The sequence below is a fragment of the Peromyscus maniculatus genome, chromosome 7, assembly GCF_049852395.1.
Source record: "Peromyscus maniculatus bairdii isolate BWxNUB_F1_BW_parent chromosome 7, HU_Pman_BW_mat_3.1, whole genome shotgun sequence".
NCBI classification, from domain to species: Eukaryota; Metazoa; Chordata; class Mammalia; order Rodentia; family Cricetidae; genus Peromyscus; species Peromyscus maniculatus.
This window is the reverse complement of record NC_134858.1, coordinates 52,945,717-52,967,376: the sequence shown is the minus strand read 5'-3', so window position 1 is coordinate 52,967,376 and position 21,660 is coordinate 52,945,717. Positions and strand designations below refer to the sequence as shown.

Below are 21,660 nucleotides of genomic sequence, written 5' to 3'. Positions count from 1 at the left end.
TGTGTGACTTCGGATAAAAGTCAGTGACATTATTTAACTTTAATTTTTGGATGCGCAAGTTGGTCTGAGGACCTTTCAACTTTCACATAAATTTATTATTTGCTATTGAGAGAATATTTTAGGCAAAATAAATGCCTCAAGCAATTATTATAGGTAAAGAGTGGGGGATTTGAGTTTGTATGTGTTGTTGTGAGCCTTGTAACTTATCTTTGTCTTTTTATTTTCACAAGCACCTTTGTATTTTCTTAGTAGGTGTATTTAGTTTTTGTTACCATAATAAAATACCATAGATGAGCAATGTTTATAAGAGGTCAATTTAACTCACAGTTCTAAAGATTTGGCTTCAGTTCAGTTCTGCTATAGAACCTTTTGTGTAGGTCACTCTTGTACCCATTTCGCGAAACCCCCAGAGACCACCAGGGACCAGGTTTCCAATGCAAGCATATAAGGGTCCTTTTATTGTCAGGTTCAACCTGGGCCACTACCAGGCAGATGGAGGGAAATGTGGTGGCTGCGGCTGCAGGCCCAGGTGTAGAGAGAGAGAGTTTTTATAGGGAAAAACCACTAGCCGGAAATTGGCAACTTGGGATTGGGTAGAAGGGGTATGGGGCAAGGTGATTTTTTTGAAACTATTGGTCTAGACTTTGGGCTCAAAACCACATTTGAAACCATTGGGTTAGACTTTTGGCGGGGAACCACAACCTGCTGAACAGGATTATCTGGACTACTCAGCAGGATTATCTAGATATCTTCAAGGGCCATAAACCACAGACAAGATGTCTGCAGGAGGATGCTCCTCTGTATCCCTTTGAGTTGTCCTGTCACATTCCTGAGGTCCTTCCTGGAACTGAGTACAGCAGGTGGTCTAAGATGGTGGCCCTACCCTAAGATGGGGTCTGTATTGCCTTCACAGTCACAAGTCTGTGTCCCTTATCATGGCAGTAGTATGTGAGTGAGGAAAGAATCACATGTCAGAACTGAAACCCAGCGAGACTGGGATCCCACATCTTCTGAGGACATGCCTTATTTGGTTTAAGGACCTTCTATTAAGACCCAGTTTTAAAGTTTGAGCACCTTCTATACTGCCATTCTGGGGATCAGTTATTTAGCACATGGACCTACATTAGGGGCACACTTGAAATTGGCAACTCCACAGCAGTGGGGGATTCTGTAAGAAAAACATTTGGGAAGACAACTTGCTGCTGAGTTAAGAGTGGTTGGCAATCACAATAAAATATTTTTGTATTATTATGTAGACAGTGTCAGCTTTTATTTGCTCGCAGAAGTGCTGGTAATGATGAAATTATGGGAGAATGGCTTCTAAAAGATTTTCATTTCTTGTTTTTTTCCCCCTCAGGAGTTTGGTAAGTATATTTATATGTCATTCTAGGTTTTATATTGAAAATCAAGAAGAAATATTTGAAAGAAGAGAATGATTAATGAGACGAGCTGTTATTAGTTTTGAAAATTAAAAGTACTTACCCACCATTTTGCTTTTTGCTGATTTCCTCTTTGAACTATGGTTTTAGTAATAGCCTTCCACAAACTAAGAAGTTACTACAAAATAGTGTTCCTTAAAAATCATACTCATCTTGCTGAAGCACCTCCCTAGTAAAGTTCTCTTTTGACTCTGATTTCATGATATATGTTTTTACCTCTTCATCACCACCAGCACCCACAGTGCTCATTTCCTGTAGCTGAAGTGGAGGGCTATATTGATGTTTTGGACCCAAGGGCCTGTGCACCAGTATTGTGTGTCTGGAGGACAAAGACATGGCGTCAACCATCCTGCTTTTTGTGCTAGTCACTAGAATTAATTATGAACCAATTGAATCAGTTGCAGCCAATTGGTAAACTAATTGGTAATTTTAGCCGTACATCTATATGTAGTTATCTGAATGCCTAGAGCATTACTTTCAGAGCCACTTTTGTTCTGTTTCATCCTGCTTGACAAAATGGCCTTCATAGCTTCAGGGAGAAAGATGTGCATCAGTGACTGCGGGCCAGCCGCTCCACAGTTCCAGCAGCTCCAGCAGCTCCTTGCCTGTTTGTATTCGCTCATTTGCAAACATGACTCAGATTACAGCTGCTTGCTACCACTCTGATCAGTTTTGATAACATTGAACTAAACATTCCTTAAAATACACTGTCTAACCATCAAATGTACTTTCTTTCTGCCTGCTAGTTTAAAAAATATAGTTGCTATGGTCTTGCCATGCAATTTTTTTTTCAAGCAAAAGGGAAATCAGTTGAAAATTTCCAAAATAAATCATTCAAAATTAAATCTTTCTGTGCCCATCTAATATAGGTAGTTTAAGTAGAATGATTTTAATTAGACAATTTGAGTTATATTAGTAGAATTGAGAGAAGGAAGCCAGCTAACTTCTTAGATTTGTCCCTTTCCTGATTGTAGTAGATTTTCATTACCAGTAATTTGGCACCAAGGACTACCTTTGGAAGGAAGTACATAATGCTTCTTTGTTCAGAAGTCTTTTAAAGTAGAATATACCTTTTATGACTATTAAGGGTGGTACTTTATTTCATTTGTAAATAAATTGACAAATTTATTAATACTGGATCTGATTTATGAAGTGTATCTTTTATGCGTCCATTTAAGATATTTGCTATGGATTCTAAAAAGTTAATTTAAGCTTGGCTATGGAAAAATATATTATATAAATAATGGCTTGCATTTTCTGATGCTTCCTGAGCCTATTGAAAAGTCTTTATAGTAAAGTGAGACTGGCATTTTTAAGAAGATCTTTTTTTTTTTTTGAGGGGGGGGGTTTCGAGACAGGGTTTCTCTGTGTAGCTTTGGCACCTTTCCTGGAACTCACTCTGTAGCCCAGGCTGGCCTCGAACTCACAGAGATCCGCCTGGCTCTGCCTCCTGAGTGCTGGGATTAAAGGTGTGCACCACCACCACCACCACCACCACCTGGCTAGATCTTTTTTAATTTTATGTTTATCAATGTTTGTTTGCATGTATATATGTACAGCAAACCGGCAGAGACCAGAAGAGGGCGTTGAATCTCCTGGAACTGGAACTACAAATGGTTTTGGGCTGCCATGTGGGTGTTGGTAGCTAAATCTTAGTCCCCTGGAAGAACAGTAAATATTCTTACCTGCTGAGCCACCTCTCGAGCCCTGTCACTGACTTTTCTTACAGTAAGAATGGTGTAGGATGGTAAAAATGAATATAGTTTATATTTCTTTGTCTTATGCATTTAAATGACAGCTTTGGCTAGTGAACCAGTATTTCTATACATGATTGTACTTTATCGATTTCTTTATAGGACAAAGGAGTATATTTAGTGACTTGTGCTTTGCACTCATTTCTTACATAAAATAAAATTGACATTTAGATGTATAATAAACTCATTACAAAAGATTACTTTTGTGAGATGTATAGAATATACTGTCACAGTAGTATAATTTTGAGTTAGCTAAAGAAGAAAACTAGGGCCTGGGGAGATGGCTGAGAGGGTAAATGCTTGCTTTTGAAGCCCAAGAACCTGAGTCAGCATTCCCAGCATTATATAGAAAGTCAGGCTTGGTGGTATGCATATGTAATCCCAGTGCTGGGAGACAGAGACAAGAGGGTCCCTAGTCATTGCTTGCCAGCCCACATAGCCCGTCAGTGAGCTCCAGGTTCAATGAAAGATCTTGCCTCGAAAGATAAGGTGGATGAACGGGGAAGATGCTTTCGTGGGTAAGAGCACATCTTAGTTACTGTTCTGTTGCTGTGAAGAGACACTATGACCAAGGCCACTTAGAAAGCATTTAATTGGGGACTGGCTTACATTTTCAATGGGTAAGTCCATCCACGACTGTCTTGGCAGGGAGCATGGCAACAGGTAGGCAGGCATTTGTTGGAGCAGTAGCATAGAGTTTACATGCTAAAATCCACAAAGAGGAGGCAGAGAGAGAGACATGGGCTTTTGAAATCACAAAGCCCACCCCCACTGACACTTCCTCCAAGGCTGCACCTCTGAGTCCTTCCCAAACAGCTCATCAACTGGGAACAAACATTCAAATATATTAGCTGCAGGGACCATTCTCATTCAAACCATCTCAGGATACTTTTCAAGCATGAGAGTCTGACTTTGAATCCCTAGCAGCCATGTAAAAACCTGGGCATGGCTAGGCACACCTGGTAACTCCAGTGTTGGTAGGTAAAGATAGGCATCTCCTGAGGGGTTGCTGGGTAGTCAGCCTTGCCTAAATAATAAGCATCTAATTTAGCAAGGTACTTTATTTGTATTCATATGTACACATGTATTTGCATACCTACACATGCATGTGTACCTACATGTATACATACACAAAAGAAGAAGAAACAGAGTACAATAATGCTAATTATGAATGTGGACAGAGAGCAGAGATGGTATGTTCATCCAAAGTAAACTGGCTTTAAAATGTTTCTGTCCTGTTCAGTGAATTTAGTATTTGTCTTTGGAAGTTCAGAGGGACATTCTGACCAGTAGGAGATGCAGTACTAAGTTTCTTCGCTTCCTTCATTCACTTTTGTCTTCTTGCCTAGAGAGACACAGCTGCTAAGCAATAGTGCAGTTTCTTTGGTTACATGGTATCTAATTCCTTGCCTATATAGTCTCATTTGACTTTGTACCAGCCACATAAGAAATGATGGCAAAATTTTAAGCATTTATTACTTTAAAAAAATGACTGGTTTTGAATCTCGAGTTTCATTTTTATTGATTGGTTCTCTTCTATTAAATTTTTTTAATTGAAATACAATCACATCATATTCTCCCTAGCCTTTCTTCCTCTAACCCCTCCTGTGACCCTATCTCAAGTTGAAAGCCTCTTTATTATTATTTTTGTGTGTGCGCGTGTGTACAACCTGCTGAATGTGTGTTTTGTTGTTTCTGTGTATATGGTTTAGGACTGACCACTCTGCATTAGAAAACTGGTAAACAGGCTCATCCTGTGTGAGGCTAATTTTCCTTCCCTAGCAGTCATTAGTTGCCTGTAGTTCTTTGTCTATGGGATGGGACTACTTTATTGTTCCTTTTGTATATGTGTAGTAATAGCATCAAAATCTATTTAATTTTCAGCATATAATTCAATACTTTTAGTTGTAGTCCTCATGCTTTATAGCAGACCTTTAGGCTTATTATATATAACTAGAAATTTGTATCTTTTATCCTATAGTCTCCCCATTCCTTCTGCTTCTTGTCCATGGTAACCTTAATTCTGTTTCTGTGTATTATGCTAGTTTTTCCCTGCATGATACACTGCTTTCTCTTTCCATTTAACTTATTTCACTTAGCATAATGTATTTTAGGTTCATACATGTTGTTGCAAATGTTACAACCCCCCCTTGGAGGCTCACAATTTCTTTATGCATCCATATAATGGTCCAGTGAACATGGGAATGCAGATCTCCCCTTAAGGTACTGATTTGATTCTTTATTGATATATGATTAGCAGAGGGACAGCTAGGATATGTGGTGATTGTAATGCTAACTTTTTGAGGATTCTCCATCCTGGTCTTACAGCAGCTTCACTTACTTCAGCCTCACTAACAGAGTACAAAGGTTCTCTTTCTTTCCTCAGCCAGCATGTTATCTATCACCTGTCCTTTTGATAGTACCCAGTCTAATCTGTGTAGGCAGTGTGCCTTTGAGGTTGCAATTTGCATTTTTCTCACAGTTAATGCTGTTGATCACTTTTTATTTCCTTTGGGAAAAATATCTAGATCTTCTGCTTATTTCCTTTGTCCATGTTGAAACCAGGTTGTTTTCCCTTGCTATTAAGTTATGTGATTTTCTTACATTTTTTGAGAATTAGTCCCTTGTCAGATATATATCATAAGAGGTATTTTTCCCAATCTGTAAGATACTTTTATTCTAGTGACTATTTCTTTTTATAGTATAGAAGCTTTTTTAGTTTTATAGAGTTTATTTTTTTTTTTTGCTTTTGTTGCCTGAGCTTCTAAGTATGATCTAGATCACTTCCAAGGTCAATATCAAGGGAATTTCATACTTTTTTTTCTCCTAAGACTTTTAAAATTTTAGGTCTTTTTTCTATGGTGAAGACAAGGGACTGTTCTTATTCTTTTGCATGGAGTTGTTTAGTTTCCCTAACACCACTCATTGATGATATTATCCTTGTCAAAAAGTTAATATCAACATGTGTTTATGTTTGTTTTCTTATGGTCTGTTTTGTTTTATAAGTTTTATATGTCTGATTTATGTTTACTGTACTTGTTTGATTATTATATTTATTTGTAAATAATTTGAAGTAGAAAGTATGCTGTCTTCAGTTGTTTTTCCTTTTAAGAGTGCTTTATTTCAAATCTTTTTGTTTTATTCTATATGAATTATACAGTTATGGAACTATTTCTGTGAAAAATGCAGTGGGATTTTTGATAAGTGATTGCATTGAAAGTGTATATTGCTTTGGAGAATATGAATATTTTAAAATGATAATACACATGGATTATATTTAATTTAATTCTATGCATGCTGAGATTTTTCACATTATTCATAGTTAAATCCATTGTTTTCTCAAAGTAAACATTGCATGATTTCTATCTCATTTTTTTTTGTCAGAATGTAGTCTATCTTGGTGAATATTTCATGTGAGTTCTAAAAGAATGTGTATTCTCACATTGCTACATGCTCTTGCTATGTCAGTTGTTATCCAGTTGAGTGGTGACATTGTGGAGTTCACCTTTGAACTTGCTGCTTTAGTACTTGTGTGGTCTGTACATTTCTGGTAGGTGTTGAGCTCTACAAATATTGTAGCAAAGTGATCTATTTCTTCTTGTAGTTCTGTTAGTTAAAAAAATTTAACGTGTGTGTGTTGTGGTGTGTGTGTGTGTGTGTGTGTGTGTTTGTGTGTAAGTGGGTGTACATGTGCATGAGTGGGTGTGCTGGTGCCTGATGAGCCACATCTCCACTTGATCCTCCTTCACGTTGAGTTTGGCTGCCTGAACCTTGCAGCAAGCATGATGGTTGAGGGTGGTGGTTTGTCTTGAATGCTTCTCTGGCTCCCAGAAGTGCTCCCTACTGCACTTGTTGTGCATACCCAGGGTGACAGAGTCCAGGGATCCTAAGGACCTCCCATCGTGCCCCTGCTCTCAGGAGTTATTCTTTTAACTAAAATTTCTGCATTATTTCATTTTCTTAGTGTTTTGACTGTTTTATTTTTACTGATTTTTAGTGGTTATATTTTGCTATATATATGAATATATGTTACATGAATACTTATATATATATGAATATATATATATATATATATGAATACTTCTACTTTCAAGTAATATTATTCTAGTTTATAGTGAGTCTTTTATAATAAAAAATCTTAATTTCTTTTGTCCTTCTCATTTATCATCTCTTTTTAATACATAAGAAAATGCAGGTAGAGGCTAGAGAGATGGCTTTATAATTAAGAAGAGCACTGGCTGTTCTTCCAGAGGATCTGAGTTTAGTTCCCAGAACCCCAACTTTGCAGTGCTGAAGATCAAACTTTGCCCCTGATAGTGTTTTACACTGAGCTATAGCACCAGCCTTGTTTTTGTTTTGTTTGTTGGTTTTTTGCTTTTTCCAGGGTTTCTCTATGTGGCCCTGGTTGTCTTGGAACTCTGTAGACCAGGCTCATAACTTCCTGTAACTCCAGTTCCAGGGGATCCAATGCCCTCTTTTGGGCTCTGTGGGCACCAGTCACACATGTGATCCAAAGACATGGATGCATGCAGGCAAAACACTCATACACCTAGAATAATAATTAAAAAATAATCATTTGAAAAGAACACATACATATTCTTAATAGAATACAATGTTGAATTTTTTTATTAAAAAAACTTATGTCAAGTCCATTAATGAGAAAAATAAAAGTATTAATAAAAATAAAAATTTTCTTTTACTTTTGATTCTTTAATAGTGTTCCTTTCTTTATGTACAGCTGTGTATTTGACCTATATTATTTTCTTTGTAAAGATTTGGGTTTTGTTTTTCAGTGTCTGTTTTTAAACATTTCTTACAGCTGATCTATTTACATCAAATTCTCTAAAAGGATAGAATGAGTAATTCAGACCAGTTCTCCCACTGAAGATAAGAGTCTAGATAAATTGTCATAGATCTTCAGAAAACTTACAGTAGCGAAGGAGTCTTTTGAATTAAGAAGTTATAGGGGCTTAACCCAGAAAATCCAGAGCTCTGAACAGAGAAGCTCAGGAGAACATTTCAGAATAATTTATTTGTTAAAGAAGATATTGTGGTGGAAATTAGAAGTAAAAATGTGAATAATAATAAAAATAATAAATTTGGGATGGAGACTGAGTCATATTGAATAGGAACTTTTTGAAATTAAAATACTGCCTGTTGAGTTGGCTCAGAAGCTATTGGTGCTTGCTGCCCAAGCCTGGCAACCTGAGTTCGATTCCTGAATTCATGTAAAGGTGGAAGACAGAAGGAAAGTCCTCAACCCGATCATGGATGTGTTTGAGAAATTCAAACAAAGATTGTTTTTAATGGCTTCAGGCTTCAGTCTCTCCTCTAAGGAATTGGAAGTTATGGCTCCTCTTGTCACTTGTCCTCAGTATTCTACTGAGGTGTTGCTTACCCTGGATGAAGGCTGGATTAGAGTTTGGGAGGGTACACCAAGGAACTTTCAGTTAGTGCTGTATTCTTTGTCATGCGTGGTGTCTACAAAGTCTTTGCAGTGACTTATGTTAGATTGGTGTTGTTCACGTCATTTGTTTCCTTTTAACAATTACATGCATTATTTGTGCACTTTTCTGTATTGGAACTGCACAATAAAAATATTAAAATGACTACTATTTAATAAACCCTTTCTTGGTGTTTAAGCTCTGCATTTAAAAGTACTTTACATTATCTTACCAACAGAATGAAAAAGGAGCAACAATTCCAAAAGAACAAAAAAATAGGCCATATGTCTTCTTTAATGAACATAAATGTAAAAATTATTAACCTGAAAACTCTTCACTTTAATCATTTTCCCTAAAGCTTTTTTCCCACCACAAAATAGAGGCTAATATTTTGTTATTTAAATTAGGAGGTGTTAATGATGCTGGATTACTATGTGAGAGATTTCAAAGCATTGATTGACTGGATTCAACTTCAGGAAAAGTTAGAGAAGACAGATGCTCAAAGCAGGTAATGAACTCTGGTATTTATGGTTGTAGTAACCCTTGTTTCAGTAGCAAGCCTTGAAATTGACAGTGGACTGAACCTCTTGTTGATCTGAAACTTGTAACAATCTAATAGTTGGCTATTACATTTCTCTTTTGGTTCAGTAACAAATATTTATTATTAATGCACCTAACAGTGCTGGTCATATTATTTAGTACAAAGATTAAATTGCTACATGTGACACATGGATGTTGTAATCTAATGGTATAACAAAAGGAACTTAATGCTATATATGGATGGTAAGTTTTTTGGAAGGGTGGATCAATGGCATTTAAGGCAAAGACAACAAATCAAACAGTTGTGTAAGTGTAGGGAAGACATGAAGTAAAACAATCTCTGGAAAGGCATAGTATATCTTCTCATTGTGGTAGGCAGTGAGGAAATGATTTTTCCATTTCTCTCTATATATTTACTTGCTACTGAAAATTTTGTTACAATTTTAGAAATCTAGAAAGATTATATATACAATTATACTCTAGTTAACTGTTCAACATTATCTTTACATCACTTCAGGTTACTGTATTTCATCTCCTAGACTGAAGGAACTTAAAGCACACAGGAATACTTGAGACTCATTGATTCTTTGAGTCAAAACAGTCACGTAATTCATGAGATTTCATTCATGTACACTTCAACTACACAAATTCCTTAAAAATTACTGGTGACAAGGTAGGAAATTCAAGGAGAGAAATACATCTCAAAACTCATTTCATTATCATAGATAAGTTATTCAAAATTATTGTGATACTGCTTATCCTAGCATTAAGTAGCTTTCTTAGCCAGTTACCTTAAATTACCAGCAGAACAAGACAGAATACGAGTTATTCTTAGGTCCAAGATTGTGTGTGTGTGCTTTGTTTGGGTGCAATGCAAGTATTTGTGCATGTATGCATATGTGTGTACTTGTGGAGGCTAGAGGTTGGTGTTGGGTGTCTTTCTCTATCACTTTCTGCCATATTTTTTGAGAAAGGTCTCTCTCTCATTGAACCTGGAGCTTATCAGGGTTAGCTAGAGTGACTGACCAGTAAGCGCCAGATCTGCTTGTGTCTGTTCCTTGGTCTGAGATGATGGATGCACACCACTGTACCTGGCTTTTTCCTGGATCCTGGGGATCCAGATTCAGGTCTTCATGTGTGCATGGCAGACACTTTACTCACTGAGCTATTTCCTCAGCTCTCAGGGCATCACTTTTTATATTAACTAGTTACTAACACATCTTCTTTCTGCCTCTGAAGCAGCTCCAACATATGGAAAACAGCATTACATTTCCTGTTGATGGCATTAGTCTTTGGTGATGACATCATTCTTCAAATCATCCTTAATTTGGGGGTTTAAAGGTTAGGAAGATACATATATTTAAAAAATCCTGACAAGAATTTATATTGCTATATTTTAAATAAAGACTTTGAGATGAAATTAGAAACTACCAAAGAAAATATTGACGTCCTTCATTTAGCAAGAAGAAAATAAACCTATATATAAATTTAAAATTTAAGGAATACTTACAAAACAATAAGAATGTATCATGATAGCAGCAGCAATAAATTTTCTTAAATCATTTGGAAAATGACACAAATTCCAATAGAAACACTGAGCCAAAGATACCAAAATGTAAACTCCAAAAGAAAAAATTCAAATGGTGATAATATGTTATCTTTACTAGTTAGAGTAATACACATATACAATTAAAAAAGAAAACAAAGACAGCATTGGGCCATTTTGCTAATAACATTTTTTTTTTTAAAAAGATACCAGTGTTGGCAAGGTTGAATGGAAAAGAATGTCTTTCATCTATAGGACTATAACTTCTTTCAGAAAGATGATTTGGTAACAACTCATTTAAATCTTTGGGCTTTTGAATAATGTTTTATCTGAATTTTCTATCAATAATCAGTTTTGTGTTTTGATTTGCTTTTTGTTGTTGTTTTCTTTTTGAGTGAGAGGGTAAAATATCTAATGACTACATCACGTGGAAAATAAGATATAGAGAGACTGAGAGGAATGATAGGCTTTGAATGGGAATATAGGATGTTGCTTAGAAAAACATTTCAGTAGGATATGTATCCTGTCAGCCATTTGTGGGGCAGAGAATAGAGATCCGAAGGTCATTTACACCACTTAGCTTTTCCAATAAAGAGTGATGGTGTCTGTGTTTCCACTCTGTGTTGATTAAGAGGCAGAGTAGTTCATGTTTTCTCATGTGCTCTTCCTTTCACCCTCACTAATTTTTTTGTTTTGATTATTTTTCCCCAAACTTAATTCTCTAGGATATCTACAAAATTACCTGAATCAATACTATTGCTTTATTTTTTTCTGTGTATATGGAGAAGTTTGTAATTCGTACTAAGTTTATCTCAGTTGGTGGTGCACACTTTTATTCTCAGTACTCAAGAAGTAGAGGCAGGAGGATCTCTGTGTTCCAGGCAAGCCTGGTATACATAGTAAGTTCCTGGCCAACCAGAGCTGCCTAATGTACGTACCCTGTTGCAAACAAGCACTGCATCTCATGTCTTCTGTAAGCCCATGCCTCTTTTGAGGGAAGTAGTGCTTGCTGTTGTTTCGCTGTGTGGAAAATCCTGTACTGTGAGCCATCAGCGACTCTTGCTTGTTAGAAGTTAGTAACTTCTAAAGTTAGTATAGAACCTTTCTGGTAATCAGGATCAAAACATGTTTTAACTATGGTTTTGCTCATTAACAGACAAAAGGAAAGATTAGTTTGTTTCTGTTTTTCTCTGTTAAAGTAATGTACTATATGTTCTGTATTAGACCAACTTCACTGGCATGGGAAGTAAAGAAGATGTCTCCAGGACGTCATGTGATTCCCAGCCCATCAACAGATAGAATGAATGTAACATCAACTGCAAGAAGAAGCTTAAATTTTGGGTGAGATGATTTTAAAAAATACAGTATTATAGTATAGTATATCGTATCCCATGAGAAAAATATTCATAGATACCAACCCCATGTAGGTAAAATAATGTATCATTTCCAGGGAAAGATTCACTAATTTCTGTTCAGATTCTTAGATCTGAGAGAAAGTTACTAGACTATGAGATTGGTAATACTTTCTTAGCATTTACACACACACACACAAAAAAAAAAAAAAATCAGGGAAAGTAACTTTATTACTCACAAATTGACAGAAAGTAAGAACAAAAGCCTAGATCTGTGATGATCTGGTCCTTTTAGACTCAGAAGTTTTGTCTGTGGGTCTTCTCATTTACCTAAGAGGACTCCAAAAGCACTCCATTACATATTGGATGTCATTTTTTTTTTTTTTTTTTTTTTGCTGAGCTCAGGTATTATAGGATGTGCTTTTCTATGGGCACAGTGGTGAAGAGCTAGTTATTATGGACAGTTTCATTTCATGAGTTTGCATTTTTGTATATTCTTCATGAAAGTTGTAAGCCAGAGTGGAGAGGAATGAATGACGAAGGCCATTTGAGAACACTTTTCCCTACATTGTGTATATGTTTAAAATTGTCTGAATAAAATAAAAAAAAAATCTGGTAGGCACATCTTGCAGGTGGTTCACTATTATAGCTCTCAGGATTTGTAGCTGGGTAGGACTGATGATTACATTAAAGCAGTGGTTCTCAACCTTCCTAATGCTGCAACTCTTTAATACAGTTCCTTGTGTTGTGGTGACTCCCAACCATAAAATTATTTTTGTTGCTACTTCATAAATGTAATTTTGCTACTGTTATGAATTGAAATGATATGCAGGATATCTGATATGTGACCCCTATGAAAGGGTCGTTTGATCTCAAAAAGGGTCAATTTAAAAGCTGTGTCTGTTAAATTCTGTTGCTGTTTTCTATAAATGGGCCATAATGTTTTTGTGTGTGATTTTCATTTGTTTCATTGTTGAAAACTAGATAGTTTAAATAATATGTGGAAGACCTACATATTAGCGATATGCTCTGTAGTATTGTTATTGTGCCTGTTGCCATTATTTTTAACTTTGTGACTTTTAAAATGGTGTTTCAAGACAATCTTAGACTTGCTAATCAGCTGAGGATGACATTGAGTTCATAATTTTCCTGCCTCCACCTCCCAAGTGGGATTATAGGCATGTGCTACCATGCCTGGGTGGGAAATTTACTTTTAAAGCAAGAGTTTTTACTCTAATTCTTTAATATAAGCCCTAATTGTGTATTTAACGAAAGGCTGGCAAGTGCTTGCTTCATCAGTTCTCTTTCCTCTATTGCCTAATCTTTCTTTTTTTAAAGATTATTTTATTTATTTGTGTATGTCTGTATGAGTATATGCATAGTGTATGTTTAGGTGCCCATGGAGGCCAGGAGAGGGCATCAGAATCTGAACTCTGGTCCTCATGATTGAGTAGTAAGTACATTTAACCACTGAGCCATCTCTGGCCCCCAAACCTGATCATTCTTGACATTGCCTTATCTGTCACACCCACCATTTCATAGTTAACAGCTTTTTACTTATTATTACCTTGGATGTGCTTGTATTTTTATTGTATTTGCAGATTACTACAATGTTTTTAAGATGGGGATCACCCTCCATCTTAAATATACCACAGAGTCACTTTAGAGTGATAATTCTTCTTCTTTAGCCTCCCAACTGCTCATGTGCATCACCATGCTAGGTTTTATATTTTTCATGTGTATATAGGTATATGTGAAGTTGCACATATATGTGAAGAGTTGTCATGATTACATGATGAACACTTTACCAACTGAGCTTATTTCCCCAGCACTATAATTTTTTAATGTTTATTTTCTCTGCTATTAACTTTGAGGCAAGATCTTTGATATATCTATGTATCTTGAGCATCCTAACATTGTAGCTGGCATTTAGTAAAAGCTGATTTTTTGTTCAGTAGAATTAGACTTTTGCTTTCAATCTCTTTTATAGGAGTTCCTAGATAGTGTTCCCTTTGGTGAATGTTGATGGTCTTAAGAATCATATGATACTTGGACCTTAGGCAGGTGGGAAAAGATACATAACAAACAGAACCAACTACATTCTCTCAAACAAAAGAGTGTTTACAAGGGAACTTGTTCTTTGCTGCAGTGCATTAGTTTGTTTCCAAGAATTTTATGCTGCAGATTTATTTGAGTTTGGAGGCTTTTAATGCATGCATTAATTACTTTTCTCATGGCCATTATCAAATACCTGACTAAAGCAACTTAAGGGAGCTTTAAAAAATTTACTTGGGCTTATAGTGGGATGGGACACAATTTATCATGGCAGGGAATGGGAAGTGGCTGATTACATTGTATCTGCAGTCATGAAGCAGATAGGGGGGCGGGAGGGAGACAGGAACGTTAATATGCACTCACTTTCTCCTTTTTATTCAGTCTGGGACCTCAACTCATGCAGTGATGCTGGCCTCATTTGGGTGGGTCTTCCTACCCTCGTTAACCCTGTCTAGAAACTCCCTCATAGACACGCCCAGAGGGTTGTCTATTAGGTGATTCTAGATTCTGTCAAGCTGACAGTATTAGCCATGGCAGTGCCTCTGTGCATAAAGTTCTTAGGTTGTTCTTCATGTGCTCTTGTTCATTATCATTGTATAAATGCATTGCTTCTTTTTACTTTCTGATATGGTTCATATCAGAAAGGGTTTAGGTTGCTTTTAGTACCTACCCACATCTCATGCTTCTTGGGTTGTTGTGTTTACTAACTGAGATGTTAGTTATAAAGCTTGGTTTTGTTTATTATTTTAACTCAAAATTTAAATAGCAAGCCATTTAGTATATATACAGCAGAGTCATTTTTTTTCTGAAAAAAAAATTAAGATTTTGGGAATCTTCAAAGCCATAGGCCCCAGGGAAGGGAGAAAGTGAGAGGGAAAGTAGGTTATGTCTCTGTACTTGCAGTGAGTTCTCATTGCCTATTTCACCACAGATGAAAGGGGTTAGGAGCACCCTAATCCCTGTTAGCCAGCAGTACTGTTTCTGTGTCAGCACACCAAGATAGGGAACCTAATTTTGGTGGCAGAAGAGGTACATGAACAGCTTTGGACCAATAAAAGAAAGGAAGGATGTCACTGTTAGGTTATACTAGAACCCAAGAAAAACCTGAGCCCTTTAGTGGTCTCATAGTCCTGGGGCCTCCTCAGACCTGAGGAATCTGTAATGCTTTCTAATAAATTTACTTTCACTGTGTCATAATTCTTTAATTAATGAAGAAAAGAATTCCAGGCTTAGCTAGTAACAGATTTTTGATAAATGTGAGTTATTAAAGTGACTGTAGATAGTGGATAGGGTAGTGTGAAGATTTGGGAAAAATAACTTTAGATAATAGTGTTACTCAGTGTTCAAGAACCAAAATTGAATGTTGCCAATGAAGCATCAGTTTTAGCCTTAGTCAAGAATGACTTGTTAACACATGTTGTTATTGATAAAAGCTAGTAATAGAAGGGAAGACTTAGACTTTTATAATGTTATGATTTTACAATTCTTACTTTGATATTTAACTTATTACATGTGTTTACTTTTCTCAATAGGAATTTACCTGGCACAGTAAATGCCCCATGTCTGGCACCTACAGGTGTCAGTTGGGCAGACAAGGTGAAGGCTCATCATACGGGCTCTACTACATCTGATGTAACACCTGCACAACCCTGTGCACCAACAACCATGCAAAAGACTTCCCGCAAAAATGGCAAGTGATTTTGAGTTAACTGCTTTTAAAATTTTTATTTATTCATGTTTTAGCTGCCTGTAGTTATAAAGGGCTATTTATATTTTTAAAAAACTTGCCCCTCATATATTTATATTTAGTCTTACCTATGTAGCTGTAATTAAAAGTAGCCAAGAACTAAGACCACCTTATCTTACCATTCGCTGCTGTCCTTCCTCTGAGAGAGAGAGACCTTCTTCCTTTGTCCTTTTTTTTTTTTTTTTTTTAAAGATTTTATTTATTTGTTATGTATACAGAAGAGGGTGCCAGATTTCATTACAGATGGTTGTGAGCTACCATGTGGGTGCTGGGAATTGAGCTCAGGACCTCTGGAGGAGCAGTGGGTGCTCTTATCCTCTGAGCCATCTCTCCAGCCCCCTTTGTCCTTTTTATTGCCTTTCTGTTCTGCCTTCTCATTGGCTGTAAACCCAACCATATGACTTCCTTGTCACTGCCTGTCTATACAGACCTCCAGGTCTCTATGGTTCGTACTGAGATTAAAGGTTCGAGTCACCATGCCTGGCTGTTTTCAGTGTGGCTTTGAACTCACAGAGATCCGAATGGATCTCTACCTTTGGAATGCTAGGATTAAAGGTGTGTGTGCCACCATTTTCTGGCCTCTGAATCTAGTGGCTGTTCTGTTCTCTGACCCCAGATAAGTTTATTAGGGTGCACAATATTTTGGGGAACACAATATCACCACATTTCCCCTTTTTTGTCTAAAATTAAAAAAGCTTATAACTAATACAAGAAGAACTATATCCAATAAGTATATACAATATATATAGTCAAGAATTATATTAACAATTTCTAGTCCATTAACATTTGACAGATTCAGACAAAAAACTCCATTATATGTATTAACAATGTCCAGTCCAGTAACATTTGATTAACTCAGACAAAAATTTCATTACTTATCCTATTTAAAACAAGTAGTTCCGTTAAAAAAGTAGATTCAATAATTGACATTTTTATCTTATCATATCCATGTTCTCCTTTTTCTTTTCATAATAGGTTCAATAATCTACCTTTTGTAAAATCCCTTGCTTTCTATCCCTTTTGAGCCATTTTGTAACTTACATGTTTACATACAGATAGGTAGCTTTATTGTGTGATGTGTAATGTGTGACCTGAGAGTTAATATTAGTAATTAAAATTGGAATTAAAAATCTTTTTGATTTGGTCAGGATTATCAAAGAAAGTGAGAGTATCAGGCAAATTCCTGCCAATTGAACTACCCTACCTTGTGAATTTATTCTTACTCAATATATTCTGACATTGTGGGAAGACACAAATGTGTTCCTCTATTTCTGACATAGCATGCTCATGGCAGTAGCTAAGTGTGTACATAAAACAAAATCAGTAAAGATACTGAATATTAAATGTTAGCAAATTTGGCAGAGTTACATGTTTAACAAAGTATATGTATTCCTCACTGTTCCTTTTGCTTCTGATACTTCAGTCTGAATACTTGCTATGGATATGTATTCCAACTTGTTGATCTTTTGTTCTGTGTGTCTAATCTATTAATATAGCTAGTACATTCATAATTTACTTTTTATCATTAAAAATGTGAATTCTCTGGGTGTAAGGCCATCTACTAGAGGATGGGTAGTCTCTTGGGGGCCACATCCCAGAAGAAAACTGACTTTTTCCCATCAGTTGCCAGTGGTGTGTCAACTAGGGATGGGTTCCATCAACTCTTTCCCCAGCCTGCTGGGACTTTGATTTCTTCATTTTCATACTGATCTTCTGTAAACAGTCACAGCTGTTTGAGTTAATGCAGGCAATGACCTTGTCATGTCCTATTCTAACCCTAACTGGATCCAGTAGGTTTACAAAAGAGCACATGAGATTAGGAGGAAACATGGTAGATGGATAGGGGAGGAATTAGAGTGGAGAGAATAGGAGGAGATTTTACAAAATACATTATATAAATGTATGAAATTCTCAAACATAAAACATTTATAAACCTATGTGAAGTATTGATGAATTTTGAGAAATGTAGTTAGTATTGGATTTTAAAAAATGATATCCAGCCGGGCGGTGGTGGCGCACGCCTTTAATCCCAGCACTCGGGAGGCAGAGCCAGGTGGATCGCTGTGAGTTCGAGGCCAGCCTGGGCTACCAAGTGAGCTCCAGGAAAGGCGCAAAACTACGCAGAGAAACCCTGTCTCGAAAAACCAAAAAAAAAAAAAAAAAAAAAAAAAAAAAAAAAAAAAAAAATGATATCCAGCTAGAGTAAGTGGTGATACCAGAATATAAGAATGAATGTAAATCCATGCTGAATTACACATTTGTGATAAAACCATAGAAAATCTCAGATTCCCAATTTAAAGTCAGCTTTCTTATAGACATGCATTTTTGTTTGGGTGACGTTAGGATTGGAATCAATTAAAAAGAAAAAAGCTTTTAGCAGCTGCTGGTCGTCCCTGTCTTTCTACACTTATCACAGCTGTTTTGAAAAATCTGAGCCAGATATCAGTGTAAAAGCTGAAAGACCAGAGAAGCAGGGCAGCCAGCCCCAAGTTCTTACCTCTATGAAATCCTCAGCCTAAGTAGAGAGTGAGTTCCTGTCTCCTCCTGCCTTATATTTCTTTCTCCGCCCAGCCATATCACTTCCTGTCTCAACTTCCCTAGTGCTGGGATTAAAGGCCCATGTGCTACCACTGCCTGGCTCTGTTTCTCTTTCAGACTGGATCAATCTTGTGTAGCCCACGGTGGCCTTGAACTCATAGACGTCTGTCTGCCTCTGCCTCCCGAATGCTAGAATTAAAGGTGTGTGCCACCACTGCTTGGCCTCTATGGCTAACTAGTAGCTTGGCTCCCCATTCTGATCTTCAGGTAAGCTTTATATGTTAGATCACAAATAAAATATCACCACACCATGTATGTACAGGCATTAATCCAATCAGTACAGTAAGCCCTCTCTTCAATCATTAGCCATTTGTATGTTTGGGGCACTTTATATTTTTGTCATTTTCAAATTCTTAAACAGTTCTTTTCCCTAATATCCTTCAGTACTAAAGTTCTCCTGGGCTTTTTATATCCAGTTGTCCTTAAGGATATTTGATAGGAAGTTAAATGATGTTCAACACAGTAGGAAAAAGGTTCTGTTGAGCACTGTAAAGAATGCTGGTTTAATGTTAATTCCTTGATATAGCTCTTCCTTGGAGTTTCCCTCTTTTAATAATTTGAACTGTTTAGAAGTGGCCACTCAACTTCCCAAGAGGCAGCTGTCAGAGTCGTTTTAATGTATGCTGCTTCAAGTGTGATGCTGATGAACAGCCTGTGGGCAAATGGAGAGACTGCCTGTAAGTCAGCCTGATGTTTTAAATCATCTGCCATTCAAGAATGCTTTATTCCAGCTATAAGGACCACTGCACCTGAAGCTGTGACTCCTTTTTCAGGTCTACACTAGACATGGCTGCCTCAGACAACTTGCACCAGCCTCAGCTGGTGACCTTTTCACCTGCAGCAGTTCTCACTAAGGCCTAGGTGGGAGAATAAATTACCCCTCCCTTTCAACAGAAACCCCTGACAGTTGTAATTCAAAGCCTACGTTTGGACTTATGCCAGACTTGAGATTGGTGCAGAACTTGGAGCACTATTGTGAATGGTACAAAAATATATACAGCCCCGCGTTTATATCCCAGCCCCTCCAGGCTATATAACCAGTGGATCAAGCTGGGAATATGAGGAGGGGACAGTGGCAGTGTTTGTCATGGTGGTAGCAACCACAACAGTAACAAGTGGTTGTAATGGTAGTGGCTATAGCCACAACAATGAGAAGGCTATTAAAGAGTTATAGGCCTGGGCAGTAGTCACTCTGATGACCTGAGTTCAGTTTCTAGTTCCCATAGTGGAAGGAGAGTGCTAACTCCTGAAACTTGTCCTCTGAATTGCCATGGGCACCATGCACAGACAACATACCTAATAAAACAAATATGGAGAGCAATAGAGGGAGACATCCACAATCAATCTCTGGTATGCATGTGCATGTGCATGTGCGCGTGCACGCGCACACGCACACACACACTCACACACACATACATACGCGCACACACGCATGCACCCTCCCTCACACACACCTACACAGATACTTGCCCCCCATCCTCTAAACACACAGAATTATAGGTTTTCTTTTTTTTTCCTCTCCTGTCTGAGAAGATGATAGAGAAGAGGCAGAGTACTGTGTTCTAATCCTATCAGGGTTTGGCTTGAGATTGTATTAGGTCTGTTATTCCTTTTGAGATTTCCATTGAAAACCCCGGGGTACTCACAAACCCACTCCATCCCTGAGTTCCAGTTTTGTTTCCCAACATTGTACAGTTGCTTCAGTTTTTGCTTAACTTGTTATTAACATTCCAGCTGCTGCTTTCTGTTGCTTTCTTGGAGTCTTGCCTTGTATACAAAAAGCCGAGGAGCTGTCAGGCACCTTAGGGAAGATGGAACACAGATTTTTTTCCTTATTTTTCTGCAGTATCCCCCATTTTCCTTAAGGCTTTGCCTCTGGACTCTAATATCTGTTTCACCCAGCCAGGAATGTTGCCTTTTGCTAGAACTCAATTCACTGGACTCTCAATCCCAAATGTCTTCAGTCAAAATGCTAAGGTGCATGTAGGTCTGATGCTGCCATTCCCTTCACTCAGGAATTGTAGTTCCTTAAGACATGCTTATGCTGGTTGCTTTCCAGTGTTTTAAACGGCTCGTTTATATATTTTGTCTAGTTTTTATGGCTGTTTTTGGCAAGAAAAAGGCCAATTTTCATTCAAGTTCTTTTTTTATGACCTGAGCTATTAAGTCTAAATACATATACATGGAACATTTACCCAAATTAAAATACACTGGGTTGTCAGAAAGTCTTAGGAAATTTCAGGTGATTGAAATCATTAGGGAGGTGGAGCGTTGCTGGGGAGGTGGCTCAGCAGGGAAAGGGCTTGCTGCCCAGCCTGATGACCTGACTTCATCCCAGGATCCACAGGGGAGAAAGAGAGAACACCCTTGAAAGTTGGCCTCTGACTCCCATAAGTGCACATGTGCATATCCTCCATAAAATAGAAATACAATGTATTCTGTTACTAATCACATTAAGTTGGAAGCAAATTGTAAAACAATAACTGTATAATTCTGAAGAATTTGGGACTTTATAAGATACTTCTGAATAATGTCAGAAAGGACATCTCAGTGAAAATTGGAGAAAGTGAATTGAATGAAGGTGAATGTTTAAGAACTTAGGAGAAAAAGAAGAAAAACTAAAATACCCTTTGAATTTTCAAAAGAAAAGGTTAAGCCTAAGAAACTTAAAAAGAAAAATAGTTATAAAGTTAAAAATATTTTTCAAATAGATGAATAAAATGACCAGACTCTAATAATATGGACGAAGGAAAAAAAGAGAAAAAAGGAATGTTGTAGAGAATGTACCAGCATTGATAAGATAGTAATAGGGTATTAAAAGCAGTATTCTACCTCAGATTTGGAAAATCAGAAGAAATTAACAAAATTCTTAAACTATAACTTCATATTTGCATCATAAGAATTAGAGAAGCTTGAAAGGACTTTATAAGTATCTTGGAAAAAAATGTGAATCTGAAATACTTTTTCACAAAGAAGATCATAGGTCAAGATGACTGTACCTATAAATTCTTCTAAATTGTAAAATAAAAATATCAAACCTTTGAAAATCTGTCCTAAGGGGAAAAGATTTTATTTTATGATGTTAGCATAATCTTAACATCAAGACCTAACATGGAACTTACAGGAAGGTTGTCTCTTGAACACTAGTATTACTATTCTAATCAAGCATAATGAACTTAATATTG

General features: G+C 36.9%; 1 protein-coding gene across 3 annotated transcripts in view; it reads left to right on the top strand.

Annotated features, from left to right (window-relative positions):
- Scaper (S-phase cyclin A associated protein in the ER) overlaps positions 1-21,660 on the top strand; it is a 369,576-nt gene that overhangs the window by 36,437 nt on the left and 311,479 nt on the right. For all 3 annotated transcript variants that reach the window (XM_016004546.3, XM_006971561.4, XM_076576323.1), the window contains exons 6-8: positions 9,045-9,145; positions 11,948-12,064; positions 15,663-15,820. In XM_016004546.3, the coding sequence (XP_015860032.1) occupies positions 9,045-9,145; positions 11,948-12,064; positions 15,663-15,820 (376 nt within the window). The remainder of the gene's footprint in view (positions 1-9,044; positions 9,146-11,947; positions 12,065-15,662; positions 15,821-21,660) is intronic.